At 41.1% G+C, this 12,552-nt stretch overlaps 1 protein-coding gene across 1 annotated transcript in view; it reads left to right on the top strand.

The window, feature by feature from the left end:
- The window catches only part of PITPNC1 (phosphatidylinositol transfer protein cytoplasmic 1), a 206,330-nt gene extending 199,031 nt beyond the window's left edge, over positions 1-7,299 (top strand). Inside the window, exon 9 of the mRNA XM_090291100.1 lies at positions 6,617-7,299. Within this exon, the coding sequence (XP_090147226.1) occupies positions 6,617-6,933 (317 nt within the window). The 3' untranslated portion in view covers positions 6,934-7,299. The remainder of the gene's footprint in view (positions 1-6,616) is intronic.
- The last annotated feature ends 5,253 nt before the right edge of the window (positions 7,300-12,552 follow it).

The raw sequence follows: 12,552 nt of genomic DNA, 5'->3' as shown, positions 1-12,552 counted from the left end.
ATTTTATTTTTTTTAAAGTAGAAAATGGTTAAAGTGGACCAAGACTCATGAAGTTGGGGTGTATTTTGCTCTTTAATGAGAGCCTTTAGTTCATGGCTTAGGGAACCAAAGAAGATTCATCAATGACCAGATCCCCTGGGTCCAGACCTTTGATGATGCTGGGCTGATGGCAGAGGAGGCGGTTCCAGGCTCAGCCCAGTCACACGGCCGAGGAGAAGGTTCTGCTCAGGCTCCGTGCGGGGTGACCTCCGCATGGTGGGCTAGGGGACTGCCACCTGCGCTGCCCTCCCATGAGGAGGGTGAGAAATGAAATCATGCTCCACTGAAATGTAAAGAGAGGCGCATTTATGCCCCCAGAATACTCCCCAGGGCTGCTCATATCAGTCAGCCTCTGATGGCCACGTGTCAAAGATATTAGGGTGTCCCTTTCTTAGCAGACATACTGTACTAGACCCACTATTCTCTTAAATAGGGATATTAGCCCAGCATTACTTGTTATATTTATTTATTTTACTGTTATTCAGTTACAGTTGTCCCAGTTTTTCCCCTGAGTATCACTTGTTTAAGACACCTTTATTTAAGAAACCTTATTTAGGAAAAGTAAATTATGACCTTATAAATCTATAAATTAAAGGGTAATTATTTTTCAGTTTACTTGCAAAATAATCGACATAGATTTTCTTTTTAAGATTTTATTTATTTATTTATTTACTTTTAGAGAGAGGGGAGAGGAGGGAGAAATAGGGAGAGAAACATCAATGTGTAGTTGCCTGTCACCTGCAACCCAGGCATGTGCCCTGACTGGGAATCAAACCGGCAACCCTTTGGTTCACAGGCCGGTGCTCAATCCACTGAGCCACACCAGCCAGGGCAACATAGATTCTTTTAATTAAGAGTTTCTCTGATGCACAGAAGCACTTGGTAGCTGGAAACAAAGAGATCCAAACCTAAATGGCTAGCCATCACCGATCATTGAAAATCAATCCGTGATGCAGATAAATCATCTCAAAAAGGGTAATCTGTCATTGGGCACCTGTAACTGAACTTATTAAAAACTTGATTCATAGTAGATTTCAGGGTCATATACTTTGCAGAAGCAAGACATAATATATTTTACCAAATAACCTGAACAGAAACATACATTTTCACTTGATTGGCCTCCCGTAAATTACTGAGGAATACTGACAATATTTGCATCATTTCCATAAGCATGTATGGTATATGGAGATAGTTCAGGATTTAGGCAAACATATTTTGCTTCTTCATCAGCAGGGACCAAATTACCATCATCTTTTAGAGAACCACTTCACTGGAGATGTTTGTTCTTATGTGGTCTGATTGGAAGGTTGTTTTTATTTTAGATAAAGTTTTCTGAAACTTTGTTTTTTCACTCTTCATTTAAAAAGGAGGGGGGATTCTGTTTCTAGAATGTGCACAATTCTAGAAAAGTGTATCTTCTCCTTACCAGTTCCAGAGTGATGGTGTCCCTCTTCTAATGATTGCAAATAATAGATTTTTAAATAATCTTTTTCTCTTTCTTACGCAAGCAGTGCATGTTTGATGTAGGAAATCTGGAGAATATAGATAACCAAAAAAGAAGAAATTACCTATAATTCCAGCCCCTTGAAACAATCACTGTTAACCTTTTGAAATGTATACTTTGTCTTTTTTAAATGTATATAATGCTTTTCTGATGAAAATGATTTCACATAATATGCATAATTTTTACCTCCTATTTTTTATTTAACAATATACCAAGGACATTTCTCTATAGTGTCAAATGCTTTTCTACATTATTTGTAATGGTTTGCATAGTACTATCAGTCCCCTGGGTTGTTTTCAATTTTTCACTATTATGAACAAGGTGGTAATGAGTATCTTTGTTATTAAGTCCCTCTTCACATCCATAAAATTGATCTGTCTTTTAAAGCACATAGTAACACAGTTTAAGCCCTTCTCTTAAAACTGAGCTAATTAAAAATAAAGAGTGATTTGTGTTGGAATTCACTAGAACAAAGAAGCGAAAATGCCTTTGTTACCGTTTTCCACCTTCCTGTCATGGCAGTGAGGGCGAGGAAAGAAAGTGTCTAGTGAACATCAGGACAGAAAAATTTCTTTAAATTTTAAACATTTAGTTTAAAATGACCTCAGTATTCATTCCAGGTATATTTGTGTTTAAGAAGTGTTGATAACTAGCCATTGAAATTAAAGTGATTGTATTGAAAGAATGTGTTATTATTGTTAACTAAGGTGCATTTGTTCCAATCACAAAGCAGCATCTCTTTATTGCTTCCAGTTACCTCGATTTTCTAAAAGAAAAGCATGCTCTTTGCTTGGCCAGACCACTGCTTAGCATTCTTGATACTTCCATTGCTATGGACAACATTCTTCATCAACAGCTTTGGGGGGCCGGGGGGGAACCATCCACTGAAAAACATAGCCCAGGTCTGGATTTAGAGCCACCCTCCATTTTGGCCCCAGACCCTACTTCTGGCAAGGCTGCCCTTTGGAAAGAAAGAGAATCTCACGTGACACACATGGATTGATGTAAAAAGACACCAAACACATGATGCAGAAAACAACTAAGGAAAAATTCCAGTTATAAACATCCACTCTAAAGCCCCAAGGTGATTTGTGATCGGGGGGTTGATTAACTGATCGTCAGCATACCTTTATTGTAAAGAGGCATGAAGTTAAATTCTGCCACGGGAGCACCAGAAGAATGCCCATCTGAGGAAACTAATGATAAAATGTAGTAAAAGAACCAAGGAGTCGGGGGGGGGGGCAATAAAAGTATTCCAAGTGAGATTAATTGTTACTTTTATGCACTTGACATACTGAAAATGGACTAGTTCTGTGTTAAGTGTTCTTTATCAGTTGGATTAGAACAGTAGTTTTTAACTTCAGCACCATTGACTATTGGACCAGATTATACTTTGTTGGAGGAAGGTGGTGTCCCAGTGGTGACAGTCATAAATGTCAACATTGTCCCCCCATTGAAAACCATTAGATTCACAGATCATTATCCTGAAATACTGAGAAGCTGCAGACTTGGGCCAAAAATCATGATGGCATGTGCCAGTTTATTTATAGGTGGGTGTGGGTGGAAGTAGCGGCAGCCATCTTCAAGCTGTTAGGCTAGACTTGAAGTTCAGTGCAGCCCTGCGCTCTCTGACACTGTATATTCTGCGCAAAAAACACACCTCTGGGCAAGCGTTACTCCCAGTCTCCCCGGCACCGGTAACCACCATTCCTCTGCCTTCTACATCAAGGCTCCACAATAGCAATGAAAGTGTCCCTTCTGTTGAATGCACTGATTGAAAGAATCTGTGTGGAAAGGTACATGGAAGGTAAGTGTTACACCGAGCAAACCCGAGCCTGTCCCTGAAGGGATCTTCTAACTCTGGTTTAGGAGATCTCAGGCTATGGCACTGCCCACGTGCTAATACTCTCCCCACTCAGCTCCCTCTTCGAGAGGCACCGCTCAATAATTTCCACTCTTCTCTGTTCTAAGACTGTTTTGACTTCACTTCCTTGTACTCACTCCCCCTTTGGCTGATTTGGCTAACTTTATGATTTACTCTTCATAAAGTTAGTGAATCCCCTGCTTTTTAAACCTCTCTTTGGCTTCTGCTAAGCTACCATCTGTCCCTTAAAGTCTCCCCATTGAAAGTTTGCATTTAATAACGGAAGTTGCCAACATCTTGACCTTCTTTCAGATATGACAATGGATGATGTTCGGGAATACGAGAAAAACATGCATGAACAAACCAACATAAAAGTTTGCAATCAGCATTCCTCCACTGTGGATGCCATAGAGAGCCATGCCCAAACAAGTGTATGTAGAATTTTTAAAACGTGTTGCCCACCCTTTACCAAACGTACATTTCCACTGATCTTTGAAATACTGTAAATGCTCAGTTCTCAAACTTGCACTAAAAAGTGCCGTCGCCCAGAGGCTATTGGTAAAGAGCCTGAGCTGGGTCTAAATTGGACAGTGTCACCTCTTGCTTCCAGACATTTCGATTCTTTAAAGCCGCTGGAGTTAGCAGGCTGTTTCAGTCATAAAACCAAGAACATGGAGAGTGGAAACATTTGGTGGTTCTAGAACGGCCTGGTCTGCACCATAAAAGAACAGAGGGGCAGCATCAGGTGTCCTAAGAAAAATAGATCATCATGTCAGTAACTTTTAAAGACATAGGTAACCGTTACTCATTCAAGGGAAGGCTTCTGGCCCATCTGGTATTTCAGGTTTCCCTACATTTGCTTTGAAATGCATTCTGTGACTAGGTTAACGTCAAGGTGGGTCTGTGGTCCGTTCATACACAGTGACTGTGCAGTGAAGGTGTGGGGAGTGGGGCCTGTACCCAATGTAGCCTGGGACTGAATCCCCAGGGAGCCTGAGGTAATCTAATCCCCTGGCACACTGGAAATGGAGAGCTAACGGTATGGTGTATGCCAGCATTTTAAATAGTTACATCGCAGTCATTCGTGCTGATGAAGAGGAGGTATAGATGACAACGAAAAATGTAATCACTGAGTCATTTATATGTTCCTTTGGCCAGACCCATGATCTCTTTGGGTGCCGGCTTGGATCAGGTTTTTAAGAAACTGATGATGTAGTTACAGAAGGTTGAGAGGTGGCCGTGTTGTGAGTGCTTTGGAGTTGCGAAGGCCTTTTTTGCACTTTGGAAACCGTTAGTTAAGTTTTTCGAGCATGCCTTTGGAAGATGCCGTGCAAGGCTGCTGTTGGACGCCTGTGGCTGCCCCTGTGGTTGAAGTGGCCCTGCCTCTCACTCTCCATTTCGTATATGGTGGTGGGATTCGCAGATAACCCTTCTCCCAAGGTCCAGCCCAGGTGATCCTCTCTCTGTGCAGACCAGTTCCGAGAGGACATCCCCCTTCCTCTCCCCCTGTTCTAAAGTTAGAAAGGCTCCTTACGGAAACTGTCCTTGAGTTGTCATCACTTTTCAACTACCTTTTCTTTTAGGAATGTTAGACACCAGTTCCCTCTCCGCTGTTCCCTGAAAGATGCTCACTTGACCAGACCAAGGAAGCAGAGGAAAGGGGGAGGCAACGTTCATCCAGAGATACAGGCGCAGGGCTTGTCTCATTCTGAGTTCTTGCAGCTCTCGGCTTAGGCTCTTTGCTTGTTTTCCTTTTCGTTTTACTGTGCTACTAGTGTTAGAAAGCCAGTTTACCAGGTAGGCGATGGTACCTGGGATGGCTCTCCCCATGGGAAAGCCTGTGCATTCTCTGGCGGCGGCTCACGGGCATTCCCAGGGCTTCAGCGAAAGACATGCCTGTCTCTTCAGAAGTTACACCAAGTGGTTGTTTTGAGTGCTTATACCATCTCCCTTCCTTGGTGGAATTCCTTCAAACTGGAGCCTGCTTATTTTTCCATTGTCTCTCTTCTGTATCAGAATGGAAGACAGTTGAAATCAAGAGGCTGCTGTCTTGTCACAAATAAAAACGGCATGGGTGCTCACTAACATTTAAATCATCAACCCGAGTAGGAACAAATTAGACGGGAAGGACGCAAGTCTAACATCTGTGCTCACGGCAATAAGCGAACGGTCTCCTTTTCAATTGAGCAGTTTCAGTCCCTTCGTGGAAGGGAGCTTTAGCGACTCTGGAAGGAACTGTAAAATCAGAACCTGAATACCGTGGGCAATCTCTGCTCTCTGCTGGGTGTGTGGAGAAGAGCAGTGTATTCAGCTGCCTTTGCAGACAGCCTGGCTTCTCCAGGATGATACCCACCTATTACAGCAGAAGCAGAGCCCGAGACACTGGAATTTTTCTGAGTGTCTCAATTTTATTTTGCAAAAACCTCTTTTATTAAAACATAATCTCATTTTTTGGGTTTGTTGAATAGTCTTAGTATTTTTTTTTTTAAGTGGTAAGTTTACAGGCACAATTTTTCTTGTTCTACTCTGAATTTTATATTATATCCACACAGCCATTATTTTATATTTCCTTTGTAAAAACTTTACCTTTCAGGAAATGTATTAATTGCTTCCAGGAAATCCGCTTAAGGATTTTGTTTTTTGAAAAATATTTCTGATTTGCTCATATGTTCTTATGTGACCTGTTTATGAGGGTGGGGCAAAAATAGGTTTATGGTGGTTCATACAGAAAATAACACAATAATTAATAAATTATAATAAAAGAATAAACTTGCCCATACAACTGTAAACCTACTTTTGCCATACGTCGTATGCATCATTTGGGGGCCATTGATTGTTTTAATTACCTTCCCTGTATAGAAAAGATGGTCACGTCTAATAATAGTCATACCTGTAACATACACACTCTGCTCCAGTCTGGTTCTGTATTCTCCTGATATCTTCTTATTCAGAATACATAAAATACTGAAGAGCGTTTTGGGAAGTCTTGGACAGGTACTCCTAAAGGACTACTATTGCAGGGGTTTGCCTCCATAAGAAGGAAGAATTCAGGGTTTAGCATTTCAGTGACAATTTGGGTTTATAATCCAGAGAGGCCTCTTTGTCATAGTGTTCTTATGGGTGCTTTAAAAACAGGCATAGAGATGACTCCATTTGTATCGCTTGTACATAATTGCTCATTTTTCTTCCTATCTTGTTTTTCTTTGAAGACATGACAATGGATGAAGTCCGCGAATTCGAACGCGCCACTCAGGAAGCCACCAACAAGAAAATCGGCGTTTTCCCTCCCGCGATTTCTATCTCGAGCAGTCCCCTGCTGCCGTCCTCGGTCCGCAGCGCCCCTTCTAGCGCTCCGTCCACCCCTCTGTCCACGGACGCGCCCGAGTTTCTGTCCGTTCCCAAAGATCGGCCCCGAAAAAAGTCGGCCCCAGAAACTCTCACGCTTCCAGACCCCGACAAAAAAGCCACCCTGAATTTACCTGGCGTACCCTCTTCTGATAAGCCATGCCGGCCCAAGTCAGAGTAACTTCACATGAATATTTCATGGGGTTTTATATTTTCATTTTCAGGGTTGGTTGTTTTTGTTTGTTTTTTGTTTTTTAAAAGAATCTTCTATAGAAAAAGACTGCTTTGTCACTTTCAAACAAGTTCCTTCAATCTCTAAGTGTGCATGTGGTTAAGTAATTTCACATATAAGTCCCTTAATATGCCACACAGCGTCATGTTAGATGCAAAATATAAGACATGAAGAAGGACGAAAGGCATCTTCTGTAGCCACAGCTGCAGCCAGGGAGGAAGGAAGCCTTGTTACTGGGCATCTGATGAGGTTTGGAATGGACTTAAAGGGTAAATAAATGAAAACTTCGCACCACTGTGTTTCAAGGTGTGATAAAATAGTTTCCTCCCATCAAACCTGAAATTCTCAAAAAATACTCTCAGGCACAACATACCTAATTGTTAAATTTTGAACTGCTCATCACCAATACTTGAATAGCAGTAGTCATTAAGATTCCTACTTTGATTAGCCTGACTCAGGATTTGGGGCCTAGTTAACACTTCAAATTTTTTGAAAATTTTAATTATCAACCCATAGAGGCTCCAAGTGCAATTAATGATAACTTATTTATACCTTTCACAGAATTTAATAAAGAGTCCACTTATTTCTGTCTTTTAATAACCTTCCCCTTTGTGCCCTTGTGGCCTCAGAAATCTTAAGAATTGCATGGGTGAATGTGACCTTAACTGGCAGATTTTGGAAGGGTTGGCCCACGTAAGGCAAACATCTTTCTCTACAGGTACCAACAAACCTTAACTTGTCAGCTTCCATCATCCATGAGGACTCTCAGAATTTCAATTAATTGAGTAGAATTCATTTACTACTTGCCCATTCAAAGAAGTTCAAGGGTAGAGTAAGCTAACTGGACTTGAACTCTGTCAGAATGTCTGGTTCAGGAAACCCTAAAAAAGAGAACTGCCTCATCTCCTTCCTGGTTTTCTTTTAATAACATCCAGGCTTCCTGGAACTGAGTGCCCATCACTGGACCTTAGAAAAGACTGTCACTCTCGCCCTTTACTTGAAACCCAAGCAGTAGGAATGTCACAGAAGTTGAGTAAGTAGTGTCAAGTGGGAGAGAGTGAACAGAACTGTTAACTCTTATTTGTAAAGAGGAGAGTCAGAAGATGCCCCTCTGTGTAGCTTTCTTTTCGGCAAGTATCGCTAAGGCAAGATTAAATTCAAGGTTGACAGAAGGCAAGATCATTCACCAAAGTGGCAGAAAGAACTCTCCTTTGACCTTAAAGGGAAAAGCTGCCACGTCCGCACCTCACTGCCTTTAAACACAGAAGGAAGGGCAAGCAGAATCTAGCATTTTATCTGTGTCCTCCGTGAGAGGAAGAGAGCAAGGTAATTGGGCAACTCCAAGCCCCCAGCTAGCCTTCCTTACCGTAACCTCCAACCTCAGGAAAGGGACCTTCCCAAAACAGATCCCAAAGGCAACACATAGACCAAGGAGCATATCCTCCTCACTCATAGCCTCTCAGCCAGTGGACCCTGCCTGCTCCTCTAAGTGCTCAGCATTCCGCACTGTGTCTTTCAAGTGGACAAACTCCCAAGGTGCAGGCGCTGGCCCCAGGAGCCCAGCACCAACTAAGTGTAAGTCATATACATCAGACCGTCAAGCTCATTTCTTTACCTACAGGTTGATATTTAGCTCAAAAATACATAAATAAATAAACCCAGAACTCAAGGGAAACCAGTTGCAAATAGCTTAGATCCACAGTGCATCTCTTTGTTAAGAATGATAGCATTGTAGTAAGACATCCTTGCATGGTACGGTAGCATGACTTTTGCTTGTGGGAAGACAATCTTACAAACCCCTTGGCCTTCTCAATGGCTCCCCCTCCACAGTACTTGATGAGAATGTTTGGCTTTAGAAAGCAAAATCTGTATTTTCACAAGGCAGTGCTAGTGTATGTATTTGCTTACCATTTATTTGCAAGCTGAATTCAGGATGGGATGGGATCGTTTTCTGACAGAACCAGTTCATGTTGTGCAGGTTAGCACCTCTGACACCTAGTATTTCCATTAATACCATTGCTGTTTGTGAAGGAGCTTCCACTATCGAGGTCAACGATTATGCTTTAGAAAGCTAATTTCTGATTTCCTTCTGTGAGTTTTCTTTCGTTGCCAGCACAATACCACAGACAGCAATTACAGACTGCTGGTGATGAGTTTGATTTTTAGCCATCAAATGTGTGTGCTCTTAAAATATGTTCAGTTTTCTGTCTTCATGTGGTTTGTGTGCATTTAATAAAAGGGGGGGGTGCGTATATTCCTTTAGCTGCTTTGAATATTGAATCCAGGCATCACTAGCGTAAGTGACTTATATTTCTTCTATCTTGATTTTCAAGCGTGGTTTTACGTTTTCTCCATACATGCTTTTGTTTATTATGGGGTACTAGCCTGTGATAAATGTGTATATAGAAAATTAATAATTCCTATAAGAATGGAAATTAAATGGCTGCATGATGGAAACTTAGAAGAAAAAAAAACAGAAACTTCATTAAGCATGTTTGGGGGAACAATAGAATCTTTAACTCAGTGCCTCTGTCTGCAATGTGGAAACCTTCAACTTTGTTCACCAAAATTGTATTATACCTGTATATATTTATATATACATATATAAATATAGTATAGCGAATCAGACACCACCAGTTTGAAGTCTCTGGTAGCCAAATTAAGTAACCCACAGAACATGTGTGCACACCATCTTCAACATGTTTCAGTTACCACCGTTATAACAGACACAACGCGCGGTCATTGGTGAGCTACTTTATAAAGCCATCTGTTACGGTTTTGCATCTGTGTGAGAGGAATGGTTTTAATGCATTTGGAGGTATTCATTAGCCATGTTTTTCATTGTGAAAATAAATCTCTAAGCACAGTCATGGTGGTATAAGGCAGGCATTTAGATCCAACACCCCAAAAGTAGTTGCGGTTTTCTGTCAAGACACTGTAATAAATGGTGACCTAAGAGAGTAGATCCTGACACTTCTCAAGAAATCATTTTTCTGTGAAAATTTTCATGGCTAATGTATTTATATGTATTCTTAAATTCTACTTTCCTTCATATCTCTTCATGGCTCAGAGACAACGAGGTCACTGGCTGGTTTAGGTCAATAAGAATTTTATTTTTCAGAAGGGCCAGAGTATGATTTACATAGAAGGTAGAATCAGATAATTCAATAGACAAGAATTGTCTAAACAGTCTTAGTCCCTTTCTGATCATCTGACTCGGTAGGCTAGGTGGCAGTCTGCTATCTGAGCCATAGTTCTTGAGATTAAAAAAAAAATTGTCCAGTAATTGTAATTGGTCATGAATAGACTATTTAAAACAACTCGCTCTTATTGGAACTGAAATGTGACATAATTGCGCAGCGTTGGCCTGCTGAGATGACACCAGGTTCTTTGTTCTACCTTTAAAACAATCTCTTTGCATTTGAAATGTAAGTGTTTAAGCTCTGTAGGAGTTAGTGCAATAAGAGAATGTGAATAGGTTGAGGACTTTTCAGGTGTCATTAATTGTAATTTTGTTGTTAGCAAATGCTTTAGGATGTTTTTGCTAAAAATTGAAAGCATGTCTTGAATTGCAAGCCCACCTTCAGTTTCTGTGTATCACCAAGAAGAGGTTCTTTGTTTCAGTTGATGTTATACTGATGCCCCTTTTATGTAGCTTCAAGTGTAATTTTTAGGGTTTACATTTCAAGCTGGGGTCTCGATTAGTTAAATGAGTCAATATACTACTGCCACTGCTGAAGGACCAAGTTTTGGAACGCCCAGTGTTATAGACTCCAAGCAAAGCAATCAAAAGGTGACCTTCACACATGCCATCCCTCTGTGTCATTTTATGGCTGATTTGTGTTGTTTTCCCAGTTATTTATTATTAATAACTTACTTTTTCTTACATTCTGTTGTAAATAAAGTACAAAGCAATCTTCTTTCCAAGTGTGGCTACCTCTCTCCACTATTCTCAAGGGAATATTGGCAACTATGAATTTGTGGGTTGATGGGAAATAAGTGATCAAGAAGCGGGAACAAGTCAATGGCCAGTACTTCTACCCGGTTCCAGGGTACTTGTGCACAAGGAAGCCTGGCCTGCTAATAGTTGTGTGGTGCCTTCAGAGCCAGGGCCCCTGGTAGGAAAAGCCTGGGTGCCAGTTATAACTATCAAGCCAAAAAAGACCTAAGGTGAATCTATAACCCAGCGGGATACACACACACTCATCCATCCAGCTAACAGGTGCCTGGTTCCCGCTTGTCAAATGTGAGACCAGTCTGAGTGGTAAGCAAGAAAAACCACCTAGAAGCGATCTGTAGGAACACCACCCCAGCGCGACACCAGATTCTCCCCTTGTGTGTGCATGTCCATCCATGTGTATGTTTAACTTCATGTGGTTGGTCCAGGCAAACTCTGTTTTCAGGTTTTGTATATTGACTTTCTCTGCATTATTAGCCCTCTAATATTCCTGACTCTTGTAAATTCTCCCTTCTCTGTGGCATGAAACCTAGCAGGATATCCCATTCAAGTCCAAACATGTAACTATTTCTACCCCTGGGGAAATTAGAAACAGCCTTGTCCTTTGCTTTAATGCTCTGGTCCCAGCGTTCAGGACTCAAGCGAATACACAGCAAAGAACAGGACCTCAGGTCCTAATGAATCAGGCCATGGAGTGCAGCGTCATTACTGAGCTGAATTAAATACCGGGAAGTTAGGGATAGTTATGTTTAACTGTAAGTGCCAACCATCGGCACCAAAGGCGGATTGTCATTGCCCCTCCTTTAAACTTAGAGGAAATTTGGATGCTGTCACGCAAGGGTGTCTTGAGGGCCGCCAAGTCTGGACCTTTGTGATTTTTTTAAAAATCTTATTCCAAAATAACTTCCCTGCTCCCAAGAGATGCTACATGTAAGATGCTGGCAGCTTTGTGCTCATTAGCAACCCTTGAGAATCATTTTGTGATCTTCAGTACAGAAGTTCTACCCAGAGCATTTGAGAGAGAGCCCACTGTTCTCTGCAGTCTGCTGTGGAAGTCGGTCCTCGGCACTCATGTGTCGTGCCTCTGCTTGGGGCACAACCTGAACATTTAGAAAGATGGCCACAAGTTTCTGTTTTCCCACTCAACTTAGAAGCAGCTTCTATTTCTTGGCATTCTGTTGAAATCCATTAAACAGACCCAAGGATGTGAGTTTTCGCCTTCATTCAGTGCTTTAGATTTTGTTCTTCTGTGGAAGGTAAATCATAGATGCACACCTTTCTACGAAATGCTTCAAGGGTTTTGAATTGTTTTACAAACACCTTTACATTGGTTATATAGCATATTTATCATTTTTCATACCTGTGTAACCTCCCATTGGGTTGGAAATTCATACTTTATTTAAACATTATTTGGCATTTAGGTTATTTTCTGGATGTTGTTATTATATAGTGTTGTTAGGAACATTTCTGTAACATAGCTTATGTCTTCTTTTTAATTAATTGATTTGGATAAATTCCTAGAAATTACTAGCTCAAAGGATATGAATATTTTTTATGACTTTGGGTATTTACTACCAACATCTCCAAAGAAAGTTGTACCGATTTACAAT

The sequence above is a fragment of the Furipterus horrens genome, unplaced genomic scaffold (genome assembly GCF_987537825.1).
Source record: "Furipterus horrens unplaced genomic scaffold, mFurHor1.1.pri manual_scaffold_11, whole genome shotgun sequence".
Lineage (NCBI taxonomy): Eukaryota > Metazoa > Chordata > Mammalia > Chiroptera > Furipteridae > Furipterus > Furipterus horrens.
The sequence above is the reverse complement of the archived record's forward strand: the minus strand, read 5'-3'. Positions and strand labels throughout refer to the sequence as shown.